General features: G+C 31.9%; 2 protein-coding genes across 2 annotated transcripts in view; both read left to right on the top strand.

Annotated features, from left to right (window-relative positions):
- Positions 1-2,763: 2,763 nt before the first annotated feature.
- LOC114760948 (TMV resistance protein N) overlaps positions 2,764-26,603 on the top strand; it is a 35,983-nt gene continuing 12,143 nt past the window's right edge. The window contains exon 1 of the mRNA XM_028950267.1: positions 2,764-2,840. The gene's annotated coding sequence lies outside the window, so the exon portion shown is untranslated. The remainder of the gene's footprint in view (positions 2,841-26,603) is intronic.
- LOC114760949 (TMV resistance protein N-like) lies at positions 7,116-11,260 on the top strand. Its single transcript, XM_028950268.1, has 7 exons — positions 7,116-7,624; positions 7,705-8,809; positions 8,917-9,207; positions 9,316-10,335; positions 10,417-10,515; positions 10,622-10,889; positions 11,055-11,260. Exons 1-7 carry the CDS (start codon positions 7,116-7,118, stop codon positions 11,171-11,173), a joined length of 3,411 nt encoding a protein of 1,136 aa, XP_028806101.1. The 3' UTR covers positions 11,174-11,260.

The raw sequence follows: 26,603 nt of genomic DNA, 5'->3' as shown, positions 1-26,603 counted from the left end.
CCCATTTAAGAAAATTTCATTACTATATGTAATTAATAAGAATATTTATAAGAAAAATTATAAATTTAGAAGAAAAAGCAGCTTTACAAGTTGATTTTTTTATAATACTTTTTTTAATTATGTGCATTATAGCTGTCATTAATAAAAATTTCCCTACCACATGTAATTAATAGGAATATTGATGAGAAAAATTATAAATTTAGAAGAAAAAGTGGATTGTTGAGGTCTTATATTAAAAATTAAATAAACCCTTTATTTAATTTTTATATTTAGAATCGAATATACCATATTACAATTGATTAGGTTAATGGTGAAGGCGTCTTGAATTTTTGGACTTCCATTCTAATATTTCAAAGGCATGCACGTTGTAGAGCTTATGAAAGATGTCTATGTTCAGGCACCATGGCAATATTTGAACTCAATCCTTTACTTATTCATTAACAGCCATTCCTATATTTTCTGTTTTACTTCTTTTAATTACTACTTCCACTCCTTAATATAAGAACTAGATAACTAATTTATAAATATTAAAAAATTAGTTTAGTTAGTTATTTATAATAAATGTGTATTGTCTTCTTCAAAATATTTTGTTAATCATATACATTAGAATAAAAACCTTTTGACATGTGTAATTTCCATAAAGACTATTTTGGGAGAAAAATAAATGAATATGGGAGACAAAATATATTAGAGTATTATTAAGAACTAAATCAAATTTTCAATTAATTCTTATATTATGGCTATCTTTTGTTCTTGCGATGGAGGAGGAGGAAAGAGTGGTGCTGATGGAGGAAACATAAACTGTGTCTGCCATGTAACTATTGGAATTGGCTTCTCTCTTTATTTTAATTAATTTATTTTTCTCTTTTTACTTTAGTTATGAATTATTCAAATTAAATTTAGTAGTTTAAATTTATTTATACTTTTTTCATATAAATTCAAAATAATGATTTTATAAAATATTGAATTTCAACAGTTAAAATTATAATGAATGGTAAGGAAAATGAAAATAGAGGGGTAAAAAGAGTAAAGCAAAGAAAAGAAAACCAGTTCTGTGATTAAATTCGGTCACCGAGAATGAATAAGAAAAGATGAGAATAAAAGATTGCAAAAGATAAAAATAAATCGCGTGAAATTAATGTAGACATTTTAAATTTATATTTATTTAAATAAATATAAAAACCACAACTTTTTCAAGATTTTAATTAGGTAAACATTGATCCGTTTCCATGCATTTCATGTCATTCCGTATATAATTATAAATACCAATTCCACTAATGATCCCTATTTTCTACTTCTCTAATCCTTAATATAGGACTTAATTGTTAAATTAATTTTGATCTTAAATATAAGACATATTTCTCATATTTATCCACTTTTCCTAAATTATCATACTCTCTCAACCATAATCAAGTAAGTGAGGAAGGGAGGATATTAAGAAAAATGATTATAATGTTTTAGAAAAAATATATCATATTTCTTATAATTAACTAACTTACCTAACTTTATTAATATAATTAAATTAGTTAAATAGGCCTCATATTAAATACTAGAGGAGGAGTATTGTTTTGCTTCTTCTACAATTTGCAAATTTTTTTGTATAGCTTATATAATTTTTTTAGTAGATATTTTGAATTGATATATTTCTGTCATTTAAAAGAAAACCTTTTTCTTTGCAAATTTTTGATTACTTTATTTTTTGAGCGAATTTTTAATATATTTTTTGTAGAATTTTTACCGTAATTTCTTATATCCCAAATATGTTTGGTTTTGAAATAAAAAAAAAAAAAAGAGATGTCCGGTCTCGTTCATAACATGATAAGATATTATTAGAATAGGAAAGAATACGAGACAGAAAGGCCGTCTTGTTCTAATTATCTCACAAACATTCCTAATTGAGATTCTTAAATTTATATTTATTTAAAAGCATTAACTTTGTGCATTTGCCAAGCCGATCACAAACTGACACAATGAATGTAACATTCTTTGCTAAAACACAAAAGCATACAAATGAAATAAGAACGTTGAAAAACAAATAGGAAGCATAAGAAAATAAGAAAAACCAAAGATGTTTAGTCCAACCAAGATCTTGCCTCGATATATCTCACATTTTCATCAATAAAATTTTCAACGAGCGATTGTTCCGTATATACTTACCAGTTCCACGAAGGAAGGAGGAAAGAGTGGTGGAGTCTTGATGTAAGTTGGGTCAAAGAGAAGGACATAGAAAAATGGCGGGAATATAAAGTAAACCGTGTGGGCCAGGAAAATGCAAAGCAGTCACCTTTCCCGTGGCCATGCCATCCTCACTTTTGTTTGCTGGTACAATAGTCTCTGGAAAATGCTGCATTCACATTGTAAGTTGCGTCCAAATGGGACAAAAAAAAACTAATACTCTTTTTATAGTAAACATAAAATCTATTTTATGATATAAATTATATTACAAAATAAGTCTTATATTTAAAATCAAAAAAAAATATACACATAGAGACGCACTTATATGAATTTAAACACATCCCTTTCGGGAAGACGAGGAGTGAGTGGCTGCCTCTTATCTGATCTTACGCGCAAAATATGTTTTTTCTTTAAAAAGACAAAACGGTATGCTTTTCAGGAAGAAGAAGAAGAAGACTTAATGGTAATGGATGAATTAATACGTATACTTTTTGACGGGCCCGCATCCATTAAATAAGTTTAAAGGATTCCATCACTTTAAAGCATCTTCCCCACTAAGTCAGCAAGTCACAATTCATCAAAGAGGACACTACTGCTATTGTTACCTCATCTTCTTCCTTCTTCTCAGGCATCAGATCATCCCTGTATACCTTCCAAGAACTTGAGTAAGTAACTTTCTCTCTTATTTACTTCATTCGTTTCAGAATTTGAATCGGGTTTCTTTGTTTCTCTTCATTCTTGTTTCGCCTAGTTTCGCTTTCATCAGGGTTTCCATATTCAAAGCATAAGACACACCCCTTCCAACTATATTTGTACTCTCTGTCGCGTGTGTAGCCAATCTAAATTGTTTGGTTCGTTTTGATATATATTTATTTTTGAATGAATGGTCTAGTTGGTTCGTATAATTGTTTTTGGAATCTATCTATGAAGTCGTTTGCTCAGATCCTACCATGAAAATCCTTCACCAATAATTCACTCCCGTGCTGGCCCTGAATCTCCAACTATGAGTTCCATCTGATGGAAGATGCTATATTCTTCCAAAATTTCACAAAGTAATCCATATCCACGAAAATTGACACTATCAAACAAGGAGAAAGAGGCTATTTGATTATATGGAAATTGTCAAGAATAAGGGGAAGAGAGAATCCCATAAAAAGAAGCTTGAAATTACTAAATTTTAAATCAAGTTTGGTTCTCATACTTTCTAATAGGTTTTGACATCAATTGATTTGCAAGTAACAACATATTTTTGTTAGAAAATTCCTTATTCAGGATCTTTAAGAACAAGAACATTTACAAAGTTGGTCCTTGACCATAATTTTTCTTCCTTTCTTTAATGCATTGTCATGCCCATATCATACCACAAGGAAAAGTCTTTGCAGGTGTTTATAGTTTTTCAATTTTTATTCCAAGCTTAAATGCGAGCACTACTACAAAAAAAAACATTTAATGGTAGTTAAAATGAGTTTTTTACAATGGTTTTGAGAGCAACATCTATGCTATCGACGTGAAAAGTTTTTTTTTTAGTCTACCTTTTTCCTGTTGATCAGGGAACGAGAGAACAAAGCCTCAAAGGAAAGGGTCTAAAAATCAATTAACCAATAATCTCTCACTAGTTAAAAGCATTCTGATGGAGCAAACGTAGATTCTTTTTCGCCGAATAGCACCATTTAGCTTCACCTTTAGCCACCAGATCGAAGCCACTGAGATTTAATAAAGATAAAATCAAAGACTCAGATCTGATAAAATCAAATACTCAGATCTGATAAAAATCAAATCTCTTCAAACCCAGATTAAACATCATATTTTTAACCAAAGAAAATAATCATATCAAACCACAAAAACTATGAAATCTATAGAAAGAATGGAGGTGAAAAACTCACAAATAAGAATGAAGAGGATGAGGCGATGGCGATGGCAACAGCGATAGTGACGGTGATGGAAGAACATGGTGGAGATGATAGAAGCAAAGGATAAACGTCAACAAAGGTATGAGGAGGGAGAAAATTGAGTGAAGACGGTAATAGGAGATTATGAGCTCTAACTCTGAAAAGTAAAAACTATCGCATGATGGATTTTAAAATTTTGATAGATTTTTTACAACGGTTATTTAAAAAACCGCTGTCAAAAGTATTTTTTATGGTGGTTATTTAAAAAATCACCGTTAAAAGTATTTTTTACTGCGGTTTTTAAGAAAACCGCCATAAAAAATATGCTTATAATTACAGAAATACCACCGTCATATTTTTTATAGTGTTTTTTCTAATAACTGCCGTAAATTAGCGTCGTAAAAGCTCTTTTTTGTAGTAGTGGAGTAACATAATAAATTTGACATGAAAATGAACTATGGTCCCATTTGGCGTAAAGTATTGGGAATGAGATGTGAGAATTAGAATTGAGATTTAGAAAATACATTAAAAGATTGTTTAACGTGAGTGATTGATTGTTATGTAAGATTGGACAAATCCATGTGGGTGAAATTAGGGAATCTGATGTGAGGATTGCTTGCTACTTAAGATTTGGCGCATGTAGGTGGGACTGGGTGGTATTTCCTGATTCCATATGGGTTTGCCTCTTCTATACGCAGCAAACAATTACTCACATTAAACACGTTTTAATGCATTTTCTCAGTTTCAATTCCAATTCTTATCTCTTGTTTTTAATATTTCATATAAAACGGGACCAATGTGTTTTTATTAGTAAGGGAACATTTCAAAATTTCTCCTCATATAAGTTTTTATCTGTTATTTCTTAACTGTACGTAATTTCCAATTTCATACCATCTGATTAACTAATAATGGTGTCAGTTTTCGTTCTTTTTTTTCCTTTCAAAAGACGGTCTTCCTGTACAATTCTCAAAGTTTGTTATGCTTTAAAACAATTAATTTATTTTCATGGTCCTTGCATGATTAGGGTCCACATGTTTCGAGTTAATAGAAAAGGAAGAAACTAAAGATGTCTTGACTAAACATTTTACCCCAGTCTTGGATTCCAATGCTTTTTGAAGACGAGAAGATTTCAGTCAACTCCCTCTAAACCAACTTATTCTCCAACAGCCCCCAGAAGATTATGAAACTTCATTCCACCCTTTTTGACCAAAGTGAAATTAAATGTATGGGTGCAAAGACCATAATGCTCTTGCATTATTACTACTACTACTACTATTGTTAGTCTTTTAAAAAAGATCAACCACCGTCGGAGTTCTAACCTTCAACAATCGGCCGTTAGAGTGTCATTGGCTGGTCAACAGCTGGAGCTCTAACCTCTGACAGCTGGCCATTGAAGTGCCAGTGGCTGGTTAGAGCTCTAGTTGCTAGAGAATTTTATTTTTGAAATAATTGGTCAAGGGGAAATTTGAACCCGTGATCCTTTGGTATACGAAAAAGATTATGACAACCAAGCCATCAATCCATTTAGTCATATAATGTAAGAGAAATATATATAACAAAACAAATACAAGTGTTCAACTATGAATGAACAACTAAAATAAGACAATTTACAACACAAATTAGACAATTTACACGAAGTATAAGGGAATTTATAACTCTATTTGTGGTTCAATGGAGAGAAAAGTTAAATGTTAAGGATTGCATGAACAACTGAAATAAAATAATCTACGCTACAAATTAGGTGATTTACAAGAGGCATACGAGAATTCACAACTCCATTTGAGGTACTGGGGAGAGAAAAATTAAGTGTTAAGAATTGCATAAACAAATAAAATAAGATGATTTGCAATGAAAATTGGTGTTGCCCCACTCTTTAATTAAACTTTATAGATGATAATTAAGGTGGAGTACAGAGCCAATCATATTAATAAAATTTACCCTTAGTATTTTAGTTGTCAAGCTTAAGTTGTGCTTCGTCAATCCAATTAATTCCAATCCAACACAATTGAAATTTATAAGGAAAAGAAATACGTACATAAAATTATAAATAGCAAGCAATAAAAGAAATAAAATTGCTTCGATCGTTAGAGCATTAAGGGGTTCACAATTATTTCTTTAACTAACTACAAATCAATTAGGCCATTCACAAGAACCTATTTTTGTCTAATTTTTGTTGTTAATTATCTTGTATGTTGTTAAGAATTTCCATATACCTCACATAAATCGCCTAATGTGTATTGTAAATTGCCCTATCGTAGTTATTCATGCAACCCTTGGAATTTAACTTTTCTCTCCACAGAACCTCAATTAGAGTTGTGAATTCTTGTGTACCTCTTATAAACACCTACTTTGTGTTGTAAATTGCCTTATTTCAGTTGTTCATGAAATTCTTGACATTTAACTTTTCTCTCTATAGAACCTCAATAGAGTTGTGAGTTCCCGTATACATATTGTAAATTGCCGAATTTGTATTGTAAATCACTTTATTTTAGTTATTCATGCAACCCTTGACATTTAACCCATACACGGGCATAATGGTCTTTTCACCCATAACATTTACTTTCATTTTGGTCAAAAGGGTGGAATGAAGTTTCAAAATCTTTGGAGGCTGTTGAAAAATAAGTTTGCTTAGAGGGGGCTGACTGAAATTTTCCTGATGAAGAATCACATTAGACAACCATGCTTTTCTGTTTTTCAAGTAAACTAATTAAAAGTAGTTTTGCCCAGAGGAACACGGCTAAAACGGTCAAATGAGAAAAACTTGAGCTGATAATTTCATTCTTATATTCATAAAATCAATCAAGAAAAACAAAATAATCAAAATTAAATAGGTATAAAGTACTTATAGTTTAATCTAATATTCTTCTCAATTTCTGCCTTATTTAATAATAAAAATGCATTTATATATAGTTGAGAATGCACTTTGGGATTATACTTTCCCTCTCTAATCTGTGCAAGAACCTATGTTCTATCTCAGATTGGGTTTAAAGTCGGTTCACAGTCTGATGGTTGTTTTTATATTTTGAATGGTCTAGCTTCTGAAGTATCACAATGGCACTCAATGATCAAGAAGTTGGATATTCTTCAAGCTATTGCCGTTCAAATAGAAGACACAAGTATGATGTGTTTTTAAGTTTTCGAGGAGAAGACACCCGTAAGAATTTTGCAGACCACTTATATGCTGCTTTGTGTCACAATGGACTGATAACCTTTAGAGATGAGGAAGAACTTGGGAGGGGAGAAATTATCAAACCAAGTTTGCTTCAAGCAATTGAAGAATCTTTGTCAGCAATTATTGTTCTCTCTGAAAACTATGCTACATCCACATGGTGCTTAGATGAACTCCTAAAGATCCTTCATTGTAAGAAAGAGTTAGGCCTTCATATATTTCCAATCTTTTATGGCATAGATCCGTCTGATGTTCGGCATCAAAAAGGAAGTTTTGCAAAAGCCTTTGAAAAGCTTGAACAGAAATTTGCACATGACAAAGTGAAGGTACAAAGATGGAGGGATGCCTTGAGAGAAGTTGCTGACTTGGCTGGATGGAGCTCTGAAAATTGGTATTTTCTATGACTTCAAAAAATTATCATGACTTTGGGCTACGCTTAATATTAATGTTATTATTCTGTTATCTTTTTAGGTATGAAACGAAACTCATTGAAATAGTTACTGAAAATGTGAGGTCAAGAATAGTTGATCACCCACAATTCGATTCAAATGATGAAGGTGTTGATGATGGACTTGTTGGAATTGATGAGAAAATAGCAGATTTTGATTCATTTCTAGCGAATAAATCGGAGGAAGTTCAATTTCTAGGAATATGGGGAATGGGAGGGTTAGGCAAAACTACTCTTGCTAGAATTGTTTATGAGAGAATACACAGAAACTATGAAGTTCATTTATTTCTTCATAATGTTAGAGAGGAATCTGTAAAAGATGGTGGTTTAATTTCACTGCAACAAAAACTTCTTTCCCGTTTGAAAAAATCAATCAGAATGGAAGTGTGTGACTGTTATGATGGAAGAAAGCTGATAAGAAGAATGTTATGCAGTAAAAAAGTTCTACTTGTCCTTGATGATGTGAGTGACATAAGCCAACTTGAGAATTTGGCTGGAAAGGAAGGATGGTTTGGCAAAGGGAGCAGAATAATAATAACAACTAGAGATCAACATGTGTTATTGTTGCATGGTGTAGTTTCTCAGTATGAAATGAATTTCTTAAGTCACGATGAATCCCTTCAACTTTTTATTCAAATAGCTTTCAAAGGAGATCAGCCAAATGAAGATTATTTGGAGCTTTCTAGAAGGGCGATTAATTCTGCTCAAAACCTTCCTTTGGCAATCAAAGTGCTTGGTTCATTTCTTTGTGGAAGAAGCATACCAGAATGGGAGAATGCACTCAAGAAGATTCCTTTAGATGGCCTTTTTGATATACTTAAAGTGAGCTTTGATGGACTGCGAGATAATGAGAAGAATATATTCTTAGATATTGCTTGCTTTTTCAATGGCTTGCGCAAGGATGATGTCATACAGATTTTAGAAAATAGTGGTCTTCACCCAATAATCGGAATAAGAACTCTTATTCAGAAATCATTGGTAACTGAAGCTAAAGGGCGCTTGAGGGTGCATGATAGGCTTCAAGAAATGGGCAAGGAAATTGTTTTTCGCGAATCAACCAATGATGCTGGCAATCGTAGTAGGATATGGTCCTTGGAGGATGCTAGTCTTGTGCTTAGAAATATGAGGGTAACACTCTCCCCCTTTTCTGTGATTATGCATTATTAATTTAGTAATATATTCCGTGCATTTTTCATGTTATTATTAGGTTGATTGACTTATTGTTTTATATATAGGGAACTGAAGCAATACGTGGTATAGTGGTACAATTTGACAAACCAGATGTCATATATTTGGAACCTAAAGCCTTCTCAAATATGAGTAATCTCAAGTTACTTATCATATCACATTCTTCACATGACCAATTGAATCTTCTTCATGGACTTAACTGTCTCCCCAATTCACTGAAAGTCATAGATTGGAAGGAGTATCCTTTAGATTCCCTTCCAGGTCAAACTCAATTTGATGAACTTGTTGATCTCAAAATGCAACACAGCAAATTAAAGGAACTTTGGAGGGGAGATCAGGTAATTAAGGTCCTTTGCTTAAATTTATTTGTCTATGATTTATTGCATGCGTATCACTTGCTAGTTCTTGGTTTTTGAAGGCTTTTTTTTTTTTTTGGTTCTTTGCAGTTTCCACAAAGTCTAAAGTTCATTGATTTGAGTCATTCAACAAACCTGATGAGAACATCAAACTTTGATAGAACTCCTAATCTTCAAAGATTAATTCTTAAGGGGTGTACAAAGCTTGTTGAAGTTCACTGCTCTTTCGGGCAACACAAGAATCTTGTCATTGTTAATTTTAAAGGTTGTAAAAGTATTAAAAACCTTCCAACCAAATTGGAGATGAATTGCTTAGAGACATTTATTCTCTCTGGTTGTTCAAAAGTTAAGAGGCTTCCTGAGTTTGGAAAAGGTATGACATGTTTATCAAAGCTTAATCTAAAAGGGACTGCTATATCCAAACTACCTCAATCATTGGTCAATTTGACTGGTCTTGTTATATTGAATTTAAAGTATTGCAAAAGCCTGGTATGTCTTCCAAGTGATTTTAAAAAATTGAAAGCTATAAAGAAGATCAATATTCGTGGCTGCTCAAAGTTGTCAAGGCTTCCAGAGAATTTGAATGAAAATGAGGCATTGGAGGAGCTTGATGTGGGTGGGACTGCTCTAAAAGAAGTGCCTTCGTCCCTCAATAATTTGAAAGTATTATCTCTTAGTGCATGCAATTCTTCTGCACAATCATCCTCATGGAATCACTACTCTCTTCTCAAGCGGGCATTTAGACTTCAAAGGCCTTCAAGTTCAACTAAGTTTTTGTGGTCTCCATCTTTTTCAAATCTATCATCTTTGGTCGAGTTACATTTAAATGGTTGCAATCTTGATGATGAATCACTATCCAGTGAAATAGGCAATTTATCATCATTGACAGCATTAGGTTTGGCTGGAAATAATTTTGTTGAAATTCCTTTGAGGTTCATTTCCAAACTTCGAAAGCTTGAATTTATTTATTTGAAGGATTGCCCAAGGCTTCGGTCTTTGCCTCAACTTCCAGCAAACCTGTCAGTGATACATGCTGGTGATTGTCCATTATTGAAAAATTATGTGTGTTCACAGCAACTATGGGAATTCACTGAGGAATTTGAATATCAGGTTTGTTGTAGTTCTCTTCACTATCATTTGTTTCACATCAGTCATTATAATTCCATAACATCCCAAATTTTGTTGTTATAGACTTCACGCCGATATGAATTCTCATCAGTAGACGGATATAAAGTTTACACTTTCAGTGACATGACGTCTGCATTTGTGAGACGGAACGAGTCACAAGTTGTGAGTTATTTGAATCTCTTGAATTTCTAATTTATTTGATTTTCTTATGTGACTATTTCTTACACATTAATTATTATACATCTAACATGAATAATTTTCATCACAGGATGACTTCTTCCTGCAACCGACTCGCATATTAACTATTCCTGGTAGTGAAGTGCCATCATGGTTTCACAATCAAAGCTATTTTTGTGCGAAAGATCTCTCATTTGAGGATACTCCAACAAATGTGTCATTCATAGTAAATAAGCCTGATTCATGCTGTTCAAGTGAATGGTGGGGCATAGCTGTATGCCTAGTGCTAGAAAATGATTCGGAACATGCAAACTATGATGATTTTGCCGTACTTGGTTGGACTTATAGAGTTTCTGAAGGTGAATATCCAAATTCATTCCGTCTTTACGCCACTTGTGCGCAGTCCAGATTTCGCCACCAACTATCTATCATTTACATTCGTTTTTCCTCATTTATTGTGGAAAAACCACTTCAAATGGTTTTTTTCATAGCGGATGAACCAGAGGAGTCACGTTTGAAAATAGTGCAGTGTGGGTGGCGCGTGTTGTGTAAAGAAGATGTTGAGAGATGGCGAAACACAAGCAGTGACGAAGGCTGTAGTGTCAGCACTACTGATGATAAGTTCATTGATGAATCTAGATGATGAGTTTGATGATGGAGTGCCCAGCCCTTCCAAGCAATGAGAAAAGTTGGAACAACCACTTGACATTGAGCTCAAACAAAACGGAGGCATGCGCTTGCTACAAATTAAATCTTTTATGCATATTTATTTTTCATGTTATTACATTTTATTTAGTGGCTGAAATTGACATATGCACCTTCCTTTTTGTTGTGCATTGTTTTCACTCTTGTCAAATTATAATTCTCATGCATGTATTGTAAAGTCGGCGGAGAAAAAAAAAACGAGAAGTTATGCCAGTCTACTATTTAATCAAATTATAAGACGGACAAACCATAGGTGTTCAGATATTGTTTATAGGTTTCAATCTAATCCTAAAAATTAATAACAGAATATTTTTAAATTTTAAAATTATATGCAAACAACAATTAATAATAAAAGATAACAATTAAATTAAAATTAAAATTAAGTATTCCTTAATAGTGCTAAACATCTCTGAAATAGTTAAAAATTGTCATATTGTGAATTTTGGGTTTAGAAGCTCAAGAATAAACTTGATTTCAGTGGGCTACTAAACCTAATTTAACAGGAATTCTAACAATACCATGAAAAATAAAATCATTCGTACTTCACAGGACTAACCGACTAAACAGTAGATTAAATAAAAATGAAATAGGTCATATTTAAAAGTTAAATTTTCAGGTTATCATCTAGTACACGGGAAAATCTGTAAAAAAAAAAATTGAATATATAAAATTCCAATTCAAACGGCTAAGGCTTAAAAATGACACAGAATGAAATGAGGCATGAATTGGCATTTTGAAAATATTATAAAATTACCTATATGCCCTTTTGATTCGCGACACTGCCGTGTTCCTTTCTTCAGGGGATGTTCAGATCTCTTTTCCTTCCTGTGTTTTTTCTCTCTCAGAATTCTGCCATATATGTTTGGCGCAGAATGTTGTAAAATTTGTACAACATTTGAAAGCAGAAAATGCCCAACAATCTGAAGTCGAGATATAGAAAGATCATTACCCTAGCTGCCACAACGCTCGCAAGGCACAGGATCCCCTTGTAAAAATGGAAGCAATATTGAATGCATCAATGGGTGCAATGCATGTAGCTTAAGCAAATTTTCTAAACGAGATATTGAAAGAGGGGGGAAAAAATCCCATTTTGCAATTCTAGAAGAAGTGTAAAATCCCATTTTGCAACACCAGACATGAGCTCAAAGTAAATGGGCCGTAAGAGAATCTTCTGTATAACTTCATTACACAACCCAAAATCTGATTCAGTTTCAATTTGAAACTCCGTAAGAATGAGACAGAACTGAGCACCCGAGTGATAGAAACCAAAATGGAAGAAACAGGAAGGAAACACAAAAGTTGTTACCTTAATACCAAGAAACAAGGAGAGAGCAATTGCAGAGAGAACACTAACAGTGGCGAGAAGGGTCTGGGCATCGAAATTAAAAGTGGAACTACTCACACCGTTGAACAGCAAAATGGGATTGATGATCGTCAGAAACCCTTCAGGGCGCGTTGTTTTCTTCTTGGGTCTGCTCTTAGAGAGGAATGGAGGCAGTGAGGACAATTGGAATTTGGAACGAAGAGACTGGGAGGATGTGGAAGAACAGGAACAGTGGATGGAGGAGGAGGAAGATGTGCTGAGAGAAGAGAGTAGAAGAAGAGTGGAGTGAGAGAGAGAGAAGCCATGGCCCATGGATAAAAGAAATATAATAGTCATCAAAATAAGAAACAAAGAGAAGGAAAATTGTTGCTGCCTTGCTTCACACGTTTGGCCCTGGCTCCCCGCTGCCTCTAGTTTTCCCAAGGACTATTTCGGAATATCATAACTTGGGATAATTTGATGGAAAAAAAAAATTGGAGTGATTGATATTAATATATTACCTTCGCATATTTAAGCACCTTATCCCATTATTATACGTCTAACATGAATAATTTTTCATCACAGGATCATTTCTTCATGCAACCTACTCGCATATTTAACTGTTTCTGGTAGCGAAGTGCCATCATGGTTTTACAATCAAAGCTATTTTTGTGCGAAAGATTCCTCATTTTTCTCTTTTGAGCCAAGAAATGTGTCATTCATAGCAAACAAGCCTGATTCTTGCAACTCAAGTAGTGAATGGTGGGGCATAGCCGTTTGCTTAGTGCTAGAAAATAATTTGGATGGTTGTGCGAAACGTTATGGTGCTCTTGAAATGAATATCCAGATTCTTACCGTTTCTGTGGCACTTATATGCAGTCGAGATGTCGTCATCAACTATGTATCATCTACATTTGTTTTTCCTCCTCATTGCTTGTGGTACGACCACTTCAAATGGTTTTTTTCATGCGGGAGAATTCAAACTTTCAAAGGCGTGTAGTGTGTAAAGAAGATGTTGATAGATGGCGACAACAGTGATGATAAGGTCATCGACGAATCCAGACGACGAGTTTGATAATGGACGAGTCTAGCCCCCTCCAAGCAATGCGAACAGTTGGAATAGCTACTTGACGGTGTCCAAATTAAATCTTTTATACCATCTCTCCTTCCATGATCAAGTTAGCTAATTTGAAAAAAAGTAAAGAAGTTACTAAAATACTTTAAATTATTTATGTATAATATTTTTTTAAAACTAATTTATCTTATTTATAAATTGATATATAATTTAATAATCTACATAAGTCTTTTAGAAAGATTAATTAAATAATTTTTTAATCTTTTCAAATTAGTCAACTAGGTTTTATATTAAGAATTGTAAAGTATTTTTTTTATGTTTTTAAATTTATTCAGTGGCTGAATATTATAACATACGCATTTTTTTTGTTGAGCATGGTTCTTCTCTTGTTATTACATTTTCACTCTTGGTCAAATAATGATTCTCACATATGTATTTTTGTAGAAGTTATGCTTTGAACCATGCATGGAGTGATTGGTGTAAGTAGGACTGATAGAGTATGGGATAAGAAATAATTAGGATTTAATTAGATTAATAATGATATCCATTAGGGATCTGAATAAGAATATTTATATATTAAAATCAGGATTTATTACACTAATTATCCTTTAATATTTTGTAATTATCTCTTTAATTATGATTAGGATTTGTTTTGGGATTTTATTATTATTTTATATTTCTAGAAATTTTATAAAATAAGGTTAGGGTTTTCATTTAATGATTGAATAAGAATTGATATTTTCTAGTCTCCTCTCTTTTTGTCTCTCCTTCTCTCTCTTCTTTTACATCTTTTCTCCCTTCTTTCTTGCATCAGGGACTTTTTTTTGTTGGTTGTTTTATGCAGTCTACTATTTAATCAAATTATAAAATGGAGAAAGCATATATGTTTATATATTATTTGCAAGTTTAAATCTAACCCTAAAAATAAATAGAAATCAATAATAGATTATTCTAAAATTATAAAATTAAATGAAAATCAATAATTAATGATAGAAAATAACAAGTAAATTAAAATTAAACATTTCTTAATAATACTAAATATCTAAAATAGTTAAAATTGTCATATGTTAAATTTTAGACTTAGAAACTCAAATAAACGTGATTTAAGTAAGTTATTAAATCTAATTTAGTTCAAGTTCTAACAATACCTTTAAAAAATATTATGCTTTTAATGGCAAAAAAAAAAGAATGGTTTTTAGGACTAAAGAGTAAATTAAAGAAAACAAAATAAAATATATATCATATTTAAGAATTAAATTTATTTTGATAGATGAGAATTTTTTTTGGGTTAAAGGAAAGGCGTATTTTTGAGCCGGGTGTCTGGTGAAGCATCCCTTGTTGGTGCAGAGCAGTGAGTCCTGACAGTGTCGAGTCTCGACCGCGGAGCTTTAGAGCTTCATCTGCAAAACGGGGAATTCGAAAAGCAAAGCCCTTCATTCCTCACTGCTCTTCTGCCATTGTTGAGGGAGTGTTCGCACCTAATCTTCTCCTTTCCTTCTTCCTCGTTGCTGATTTCTGTTTCGCCGCTGTTGCGGAGCGTTGTGTGGGATCTCGAGCTTCTCTTCTTCTTCCTGTTTCTCGACGCTGCCGTGTTCCTTTCTTCGGGGTATGTTCAAATCTCTGTGTTTTTTCCCCCAAGAATGCTGCCATATATGTTTGGTGCGGACTGTTGCGTCCCGCTCCCCCCCGGTTCCGTCGTGTATGTGGATTGGGAAATTGTGGTTTTCTTCCAATTGGTGCTTGGTTTCTGTTGCAAGGTTTGGTGATTATATGGAATTGGATTTATAGTTTGAATGTATGAAGTCTGGGGCTGTGATTTTAAGAGAAATATTTTGAAGTTTGTCAGATTGACTGCACAATGGGCCTTTGATAAAACGTTTGAAAAGAAAGAGGCTTTTATGGACGTGTTTCTACATAATGTTTTGATTCAGGTTTACAAGATTCGACAGATTTTTACGTTGGCTGTTGTTGAGAGCCTAACACAACCCATCTCGATTATCTAGGTTTGGGACCTGCTATATTATATAGGTGGAGTTTTGATGTTGGATAAAAATTTAGATTTTATTTTGGGTTGACTATTGTTTAAATCTTGCCAAAAATAAAATTTGGAAACTTTATAACTTCGTAATGTTGGAAAGAATATTATTGGGAAATTTCAGTGATTAAATTTGTTTATTCTTATGTTAGTCTTGGGGTGCATGGAAATTGCAAAGTGCCGGATGAAATGTCCTTGAATGGAACTTTATGGAATTGAGGAATGGAAATTATTGGTGACAGCATTGAATAATTTACAGTGGAAGAGTTATTTATTTTTCTATATTGAAATTTGGAGAAATATGGATATTTTTATTTATATACAAACTCACACACACAATAATAATGGCGAATTATTGAACAAAATCAATGTGGCATTTTATACGTGGATTGTTGAAGTAAAAAATTTTTGGTTCTCTAAATTATCCTATGTTGTGGGTTTTGGTCGTGATTCTGAAGTTGTTGGAGGCTATAGTTAAAAGATTTATGGAACATGAATTTAAGCTAGAATGTTAAGATTAGTTACGAGATAGTGAATATGAAGTAAGTGGATGCCTTTTAACTAAATGGAAGATTATGGTTTTATAAAGTTTGAAGAAGGAATTACAGTGATTTTGTTTTGGACTTTAGAGGGTCAAGGAGTGAATATAAGTCGGAATCAACACCGTATCTGAGGGTCGTTTGTGGCCTTCCCTCATTTAATTATCTATATCTCTTAATTGTTTTACATCATTGTGTTGGGATATTATTTATAGGTTTCAATCTAATTCTAAAAATTAATAACAGAATATATATTAAAATTTTAAAATTATATGCAAACAACAATTAATAATAAAAGATAACAATCAAATTAAAATAAAAATAAAATGTTCCTTAATAATGCTAAACATCTCTAAAATAGTTAAAAATTGTCATATTTCGAATTTTGGGTTTAGAAACTCAAGAATAAACATGATTTAAGTAGGTTACTAAACCTAATTTAACACGAGTCGTAGCAATACCATGGAAAAATAAAATCATTCGTACTTCATAGAACTAAAGAGTAAATTAAATAAAATGAAAAAGGTCATATTTAAAAGTTAAATTTTCAGGTTATCATCTAGTACTAGGGAAAATCCGTAAAAAAAAAAAATGAATATAAAAAATTCCAATTCAAGTAAAATCATATGGCATCGAGAGAAGAGTAAAATCCCATTTTGCAACTCCAAAGATGAGCTCACAGTAAATGGCGCCATAAGAGAATCTTTTGTATAACTTCATTACAGAACTCCAAATCTGATTCAGTTTCAATTTCATTAATAAACCGAAACTCCATAAGATTAAAACCGAACCGAACATCCGAGTGATAGAGTGATGCCGGTAGACTATAATGAACAGACCGAAACCAAAATAGAAGAAACAGAATGGAAACACAAAATCGTTACCTTAAAAACAAGAAACAAGGAGAGAGCACTTGCAGCTAGAACACTAACAGTGGCGAGAACGGTCTGGGTATCGAAATTGAAACTGGAACTACTGACACCGTTAAATAGCAAAATGGGATTGATGATCATTAAAAGCCCACAAGGTCGAGTTGGTTTCTTCTTGGGTCTACCCTTAGGGAGGAATGGAGGCAGTGAGGACAATTGGAGTTTGGAACGAAGACACTGAGAGGGTGTGGAAGAACAGAAACAGTGGAAGGAGGAGGAGGAGGAAGAAGATGTGGTGAGAGAAGAGAGTGGAAGAAGAGTGGAGTGAGAGAGAGAGGCGCCGTGGCCCATGAATAAAAGAAATATAATAGTCACTAAAATAAGAGAGAGAGAGAGAAAGGGAAGATTGTTACCGCCTCCTTTCACAACATTTGGCCATGGCGCATCGCAGCCTCTAGTTTTCCCAAAGACCATTTTGGAATATCATAACTTGTAGGATAATTTCATAGAAAAAAAATGGAGTAATTGATATTAATATTAGTATATTACAGTTAGTACAATTTTTATCCCTCAAATTTTTTCTCATCTTAGCCTTGGTCTCTCAAATCTAAAATCATAGCTTTTAATTTCTTAAGTTTCTTTCCCTTCAACATATTGATGAGTATAATTTAGTAAAAATTAGAATTATTTTACCTTTGAAGGCCCAAAATTGATAGTTTTAAATTTGACGGACGGAAGGTAAGACTTGTGCAAACTTGAGAAAGTAGAGATTATATTAAGTTAACAACCCCTTAATATTATTACTATTTCTAATCTTAATTATAAGAACTCGATTATAAACTACAAACTAAATCTTATAATTAGGATTGGAAGTAGTATAATATTATTTTTTTTGGTTGAATTACATATGATGTTTCTGTTATTTTTAAAACATAATCCCATCCTCTTAATATTTGATATGTGTGTATGTCCCTTAAATTTTTTGGTTCTTCATCTCGTCTCCATAAAATCAAGAGGTTGTTTGTGGAAGCTTTTAAACGGTTCCAAACACTCCCTAAAACAATGTTTCAGATTATGTTTGGTCTTCTAATTTTTACCAAATCTTTTTACTTTAAACTGTTGGTAAAGAATCAAACGAATGGTGGAGTAGAGAAAAATAAAGAAGGTAAAGAAAAATCTCATCTTTAAATCAGAGTTGTGATGAGACCAAATCTATGAGAGTGGAGTTTCCACCAAAGCCACACAAAGGGGCTGACGCTGTTGATTGAATCAATCACTATATCTTGTTATGAACAGTGAAGTCAGAGAGAAAATGAAAGTGATACTGGCTTGGCTAAAGATTAATTTTTACATTTTTAAAGGTATTGATTGATCGATATTGAATTTAAAAATTAGAAAATGAATGGAGGCTTTTAGTTTGTAATTAGAAAAATAAGTATATATAGTTAGTTAAATGCATATTAAGTTTCATTTTAGTTAGTTGAGTTTCAATTTATTCTTCCTTCAAAGCATAATAGAAAATCTAGAAGTGCGGCTAAGCTATTTAAGTTAAAATTGTGGCAATGATTAGGAAAACTTTATCTGGCCATTAGTTCAATAAGAAAAACACAAGCGAATCAACGTCATATTATAATATTCACTTGAAATATTTGAGCTAAAATGAGTGATATATAACGAAAGGAGCAAACTAAACATGATATAATGTGGATACTTAAATTTTTTTGCCCCTATAAGCATAAGCATCTTATTAAAAGCAAGATAAGTATTACATCACATAGCAATATGTAACATGAGGTGGAAATGACATGGATATTGCTTAATACACAAATCCAAAATGTCAACAGGGTTGAGTCTAACGGAAAGGACTAGTTCCTCACAACATGACGAATCAATGTTCGAATCCTAACTGAGAGAAGTATCCACACTTAATACCCGACAGTATCTCGAATAAAATTGCCTCCAATAAGATGATACCTATGTTTTAACCAAAAAAAAAATCCAAAATAAATATGGGCTAACCTTTACACATGAATAGGCCCCATAAACAAGCTCCCATTTCATTAATCCGCGAAGGTTGCGCTAGAGAATCACTAAGCTTTGGAGATATTTTATAAAATTATTCTAAAAAATAAATACAAATATATTATCAATTAATATTCAATATTCAATATTCAAATTGAATTAAAATATTCAATATAAAAATAAAATAAATAATTATTATAATTATAAATATATAAATAATAGAAAAAATTCTTTTTTTATATTTTATATTTATTAAATTTATTAGGAATTAGTTGAATTGGCTATTTCTAGCAAATATGTGTTGGATTTCTTAAACGTCATTTTCAATGACATGTATTGGAAGTACACTTTAATTTTGTAGGAATTTCTTACAAATAATAGGAATATTTTTTTTAAAAAATCATAAATTTTTAAGATAAAATAGATTAATATCTTATATTTAAGATTAAATTCAATTTTCAACTAAGTCTTTTATTAAAATCATGAGATAGTATATTTTATTGTCCATGCCATAATTTATATCGATGAAACATGGTTCACCTCGCCTTTTGCAAGGAGCTGTGGCATATTTAGGAGAGAGGTTCGTACAATCTAAGTCACTATTTTCCATGATCAGCCAATGATGAATATCTCTACTCGAAGGGACGTGATTGGCTTTAGCAGGGAGAGTTCGACAATGACAACAAGACTTAGATAATTCGTTGTGGCTCCATGATCAAAGGGCCCATTTTAGCTGTTTTAAGGTCCATGATTGGACTGTCACTACTTAGATATCTATGAGGACGCGATCTGTTGCCCCTTGTGCTCCCTTGTTGGTTGTACAGAAAGGTCAATTAGATTTTTTTCTAGAGTAGTATGTACGATACGCAAGTATCTTAGCTCTTATTTTTAATTTAAGAATTATTTATCTAACTTAAATAGATTAAAAAAATAATTTAGTTATTTATAATAAATACGTATTGATTTTTTTTCATAACACCCTTCTTAACTATGTGCATTATAGCTACCATTGCAGAAAATTTCATTACTATATGTAATTAATAGGAATATTTATGAGAAAAATTATAAATTTAGAAGAAAAAGCATATTTACATGTTGATTTTTTTTAATGATATCTTTTTTAACTTTGTGCATTATATCTGTCATTGATGAAAATTTTCTTACTATATATAATTAATAGGAATATTTATGAGAAAAATTATAAATTTAGAAGAAAAAAACAGATTATTGAAGTCTTATATTAAGAATTAAAATAAACTCTTTATTTAATTTTTATATTTAGAATCGAATATACTATATTACAATTGATTGGGCTAGTGGTGACGGGGTCTTGAATTTTTGGACTTCCACTCTAATATTTCAAAGGCATGCACTGTCACAAGATGTCTATGTTCAGGCACCATAGCAATTTTTGAACTCAATCCTTTTACTTATTCATTAACGGCCATTCCAATATTTTCTGTTTTACTTCTTTTAATTACTATTTTCTGTCCTTAATATAAAAGTTAGATAACCAATTTATGGATATTAAAAAATTAGTTTAGTTAGTTATTTATAATAAATATGTGTTGTCTTTCTCAAAATGTTGTTGTTAGTCATGTACGTTAGAATGAAAACCTTTTAACATGTGTAATTGTCATAAGGACTACTTTGGATGAAAAATGAATGAATATGGAGACAAAATATATTAAAGCATTATATTTAGAACTAAATCAAGTTTTCAACTAATTCTTATATTATGGCTATGCTTTGTTCTTGCTATGAAGGAGGGTGGAAAGAGTGGTGCTGATGGAGGAAACATCAACTGTGTTTGCCATGTAACTATTGGAATTGGCTTCTCTCTTTTATTTTAATTTATTTTTCCTTTTTTGTACTTTAGTGAAGAACGAACCGTTAGTCATTTTAGATTCACTTCAAAAATTAACTGAATTAATACAATATAGTGCACGATCAGGGTAGGGTCGTATTCACTTTGAGGAGTCAAAAACAAAATTAAATCTTAGTAAATAAATGCAAGCAACCTAAACTATAAAAAAGGATTTTGATTTGATGAATTGTTAACTAAATGTTATGAATTAAATTGAAATTAAAGTACTTGTTTTTTTAATGTTTTTATATGAAAATGATTAAAATGAATGATGGTGAAAGAAATGAAAATAAAACACATGAGTAAACAATAATAATAATCAATCCTTCAACTTAACAGTGCAAACAATCCTCATTTCAACAGATACGTGAGTTAAAACAATGAATTAAGAATTATAAATAAGTTTTTAATCTAATAATCAAGTTACCTCGAATTGCCACAAAATATTTTTCAAAATCCCAACTTATTAATTGCAACCAGAATAGCAAAATGGAATTAAGGATGCTAAAAACCAATGCTTAATTGTAACTCTTAAATACAAAAGAACAGAATTAAAGCTAACAAGAGACAATATGATCCAAGATTCCAAGCTATCTTAGAAAATCACAATATATTAACTCCAAAATCAATGCAAATGTCATAACCACATTATTATAGTTGAAATTAAAGCTATAAATAGCCCAATATCAAATGCCAAACAATAATCCAGTCATAATAATTTCTAAATATAATTAGATTAAACAATACAAATTTTTCAATAATCAGAAAAGCTATCCTAAGACTTAGGAATTGTTAAACAACTATTGGACATTAAAGTAACTAAAACTCCCCTATGAAGATCCCAGCTCCTGCCATTGCTATTGGATTGGAGAATCACAGAATCTTAGCCACAGATTGCCATGAGAATTGCTACAATCAATACTCTGCTACAAGCTTCCATGGAGGAGACGGTGACGGTGGTTTGGGTCGGTGGGAAGGAAGGGTTAGACTGAGAAGAAGACGGTGATGATGGTGATTCTTCCTCATACCGTCACTAGTGCAAAATATTCATTTTACTACTCAATTTTACTTCTGTTAGTTAAGGAACAGAAGTGATAGTTAATGTCTCGTATTTTTGCTTTTGTTTGACTTTGAACAGATGCTGTATATAACTTATGACTACTGTTACACAAGTAACAGAAGCTGTAAATTACTTATGGCATCTGTTGCACAAGTAACAGAAGCCGTTTGTAGAAGGACCCTCCTACTTTATGCTGTTTGGGTGAGCTTTTCGATCCCATTCTTATATTTCTTTTTCGGGCCGACTGATTTTCATGATTAACAACTACATTTGATAAATCATATTGCGACCCTTCCCTGCCAATGGCAAAATATTTTGAACCTTCATTTTCAACTATTTTTAAAATAGAGATTCTATGTAAATGTTTTTTAAGATCGTATATGTCAAATAAATCAATTGCTATTCTGTGCAACCTTTGTTAAATTGACTCGGAATTTTCAGTCAGCAAAATTTTCTTTTTCTCTTTTGTTCTTTAATGCTCTGTAGGAGTGAATTAATATTTTGAGAACCATGCAATCAGAGTTAAGTATATTTTGGATTAAGTTAAGGATTGATCAATCATAAGAAAATCTATAACCCAATTTGATCTTTCATATATTAGCATGTTTGAACATTGATTAATAAACTAGAGAAGTGAGAAGTTAGTAGTAGAGTAAGCTTTCTAAAGTGTAACGTGAGAAATAAGAGAAATGGTTGGGGCAAGCAAAAAGCATATCAAAATGTCATTGATAGAAAGCAGCAGTGACTGATGATTGGATGCTATTGACTAGGACTCTTATAGAGGTTATATGTTTTTGCTAATTGTACAAGTGTTATACACTCATAGGTACTGTTTGTTTAATTCTCTTGAGCACATAATCTTTATGGATGCCCATATAATCTGTTTACTAACACTATGGCCGGATGATTTGACAAGAAAGTTAACTAAACCTGCAAGTTTTTCATTCATGATTGTTGATTTTCACTGACTTCATTGACTGCAAAGTCAAGAAAAAAAAAAGATACATTGCTATCTTAGTGCTCTTTATACTTGCTCATAAAGAATTTCTTCCTTGATTTTATATTTGAAGGCTACAAGCAAGATACTAATCAGTGAGAAACAAATCAAGATGTCCATGAATGGTATGTCTTCAATAATTAACAAAAGTAGTGGCTTGATGTTTGGTGTTCTTTGATTGCCTTGTTTAGTGTTGATGATCAAGTGATTATTTATAATGCTTGTCTGGTTATGCTGAATGTTTAGGATTTATCAGTTATGCTGTTAAAACTATTTCTACCATATTAAATCATAAGTAAATAGTTTTTCTGCCCAATTATTAATTGTCATGTTTGTTGTGCAAACTATTTTGGTATTTTTAGGTAAAAACTCTTTTCAGGGAGGGATCCAATGCCAGCCCAGATGCACATGGTCCTGATGGTACTACTGGATAGTGAAATCAACTATGTTCTGTAAGTTACAAATAAATCTTTAACTTGCCTCCATTTCTTTTTTTTTTTCCTTGATGTGCTTTTTGTATTGATATTCTGCAGCAAAGAGACTGGCATTCAAACACCACCTTTGTAATGGTTTGGGTGATCAACAAGGGCATGGCAACAGATTCTGCAGCAAAGAATTCTTTCATTTTATTAAACAGAGTCGCTACAGTGAATATATATTTATATAATTCCTGTTGCTGTCGGAATGGATGACTATGACATATACAAATAATTTTGCTTGGGTGTGGCGTGAGGAGTGAACTTTAGAACCCAACTAATAAGTTTATAGAAGGTGGGCTCAAAGCTTACACTTTAATTTAATTCTTTTACCAAGGATGCCTTTGCATCTTTAAGCTCAAAAGATGCAAAAATAACCTCAAAGCTTTGTCTTTCCATAAACACTTATGGATATTAGGTGCTGATCATTTTCTTCCGTGATTCCTTCTTTATTCTAAGTTCTAAATAAGCCTGGGTATGCAGCAAGTGGTAAGCCCTTTTTTACTCATTTTGTTTTCTTCCATTTTTGTTAATAACCGTCATTATCATTTTTTGTATTTTGTGCTTGAAAATCTAATTAGATCTTTTAGGTACAAATTTTGTGGGGATAATTTCTGTGAATTGTTTCAAGTGAAGTGAATGAAACTTGTCTTTTTTTGTTTTGCTCTGTGTTATGGATCAAACTTGTTTTTCTGTTTTGCTTTGTGATTTTGCTACTTCTAACCAGAGTAAAGGAGTATGAGGGCCAACCTTAACTCATAAAGAGTAAACTTGCCTTCTTGTATTTATTTGGGATCATAGTGCTTTGAAGTTGAGTGAAAGTATCATAGGATTTCTTGAGTTGTAAGTGTTGTGTATAACTTTATTCCACAAGTCTTTTAGCATTTTCTTACAAGTATTTGATAATAGATCTTTGGAGATGTATTGTAAGCCAAAATGATATCAATGGGAATGTATTTGAAACATTGAGGTGTTTTTTTTTTAAAGAATATTGTTCACATTGAAAGTTCATTTGAGTTTGTAGTATTTTCAAAGTTTGGACCCGTATTCTGCCTTAGAGATGAGAGAAATACGCAATATTTGGTTAGAGTACTTCTTAAATTTAACAAAATTAGAGTAGAAGATATATTGTAAGTTGTACATGTTTATCCTTTTATAGAGCATGCTAATATTAGATCCATACTTCTGTTAACCATTTATTTGGTTTGGTTGTACATATATGCTGTGTACTGGTGGTTGTATTTAAGATTAGATATAGGTAATTGTATATAATAGCAGGATCCTAAATGAGAAGTTCATATTTAATTAATTATTTTTTGGAAACAAATGTTACCTATGGCTTCTGTTATAACTATAACAGAAGCCATAAGTATGTACCTATGGTGTCTGTTATACTATGTAACAGAAGCCATATGTGGGTACCTATGGCTTCTGTTATTTCAAAACAGAAGTAGTAGGTGATACATTTTGTTACTGTTGCTTCCACTGCAGCACATATACAGAAGCGAAAAGCTATTTTTAACAGAAGCCAAATGGGTTATTTTGCACTAGTGTGTCGAACACCCCTGATTCCTTCGTTGCGTAGCAGCTCTTCGGTCACTGGTTCTCTGCTTCCAAGCCGAGGTGAAGAAGACAATGAAGTCGACGGTGATTTCCGTCGAGCTCCTTTGGTTCTTGTTCAAGCCGTTGTCTTCTCTGGTCTGCGCTCTCACTCTCGCACCTCTGTTTGCTCTCTCCCTCAGCTGTCGAGTTTGTCCCCCTCGTCCTCGCGAATGAAGATGATGATTTTGAATATTTTAGGGCAGGTGCGTTTTACTACTTGGCCCTCTCTTATTATTATTTTTATTTCTTTCTTCTTCTTCTTTCTTCTTTTCTTTTTTTTTTTTAATTCTTCAAAGAGAAACCTGAAAGTAAAATTGAAAGATAGGTAGCATTAATTGTCTTTAAAAATCAATTAATCACAATTATGACAAATTTGTCTCCTATTATGTAATAATTCAAGTTAAAGCACTCTAATATGAATTATACTCAAATAATGCAATTAAGGACCAATAATAATGACAAAAACCCACTAAAAAGATATGAAAATACATGTGAAACATAGGTTTGTCATTTAGTTATGAATGATTCAAATTAAATTTTAGTAGTTTAAATTTATTTATACTTTTTTCATATAAATGCATAATAATGATTTTATAAAATGTTGAATTTGAACAGTTAAAATTATAATGAATGGTAAGGAAAATGAAAAAAGAGGGGTAAAAAGAGTAAAGCAAAGAAAAGAAGCCAGTTCTGTGATTAAATTCGGTCACCGAGAATGAATAAGAAAAAGATGAGAAGAAAAGATTGCAGAAGATAAAGATAAATCGTGTGAAATTAATGGAGACATTTTAAATTTATATTTATCTAAATAAATATATAAACCACAACTTTTTTCAAGATTTTTAATTAGGTAAACATTGATCCGTTTCCATGCATTTCATATCATTCTGTATATAATTATAAATATCAATTCCACTAATGATCCCTATTTTCTACTCTTCTGGTTCTTAATATAGGATCTAATTGTTAAGTTAATTTTAGTCTTAAATATAAGACCTATTTCTCATATTTATTTCGTTTTTTCTAAATCACCCATATAGATACTCTCTTAACCATAATCAAGTAAGTAAAGGAGGGAGAATATTAAGAAAGATGATTATAGTGCTTTAGAAAAGACATGTCATATTTTTTATAATTAACTAACTTACCGGAGGAGTATTGTTTTGCTTCTTCTTTAAATATTCATAAATGATATAGACAGAGTCAGAATGGATTCAAGAGAGAGCTAAGAAGAGTCCACACTTTATAAATAGAGAGACCAATAAAAGTGAAATGCATCGAAATATAGAGTTATGATTAATATGAATTTACTTGGTATCCTCCCTTTTCTGTTGGTATAAATAATTCGTAGAAAATAGTGCATTGTATTCAAATAAACACAATGTAGGTTAGATCCCAAACATGCACAAAAATATAATCAATTAAGAAAGGGATTTGTGTGTAAGGGATTAATCCTCCCCTAAATTTTGGGAGTGACAGATTTTATTTTATTTTTCATCTTGGAGTGAAAAAAGTAGTAACAT

The sequence above is a fragment of the Neltuma alba genome, unplaced genomic scaffold (genome assembly GCF_004799145.2).
Source record: "Neltuma alba isolate B1F8T4 unplaced genomic scaffold, ASM479914v2 tig00011056_pilon, whole genome shotgun sequence".
NCBI lineage: Eukaryota > Viridiplantae > Streptophyta > Magnoliopsida > Fabales > Fabaceae > Neltuma > Neltuma alba.
The sequence above is the reverse complement of the archived record's forward strand: the minus strand, read 5'-3'. Positions and strand labels throughout refer to the sequence as shown.

What these genes read in the sequence shown, in the direction of transcription:
- LOC114760949 (XM_028950268.1), top strand. Translation starts at nt 7,116, where the DNA reads ATGGCACTCAATGATCAAGAAGTTGGATATTCTTCAAGCTATTGCCGT. An exon ending in CTGAGGAATTTGAATATCAG is followed by an intron (nt 10,336 to 10,416) that starts GTTTGTTGTAGT and finishes TTGTTGTTATAG; the next exon opens with ACTTCACGCCGATATGAATT. An exon ending in GACGGAACGAGTCACAAGTT is followed by an intron (nt 10,516 to 10,621) that starts GTGAGTTATTTG and finishes TTTTCATCACAG; the next exon opens with GATGACTTCTTCCTGCAACC.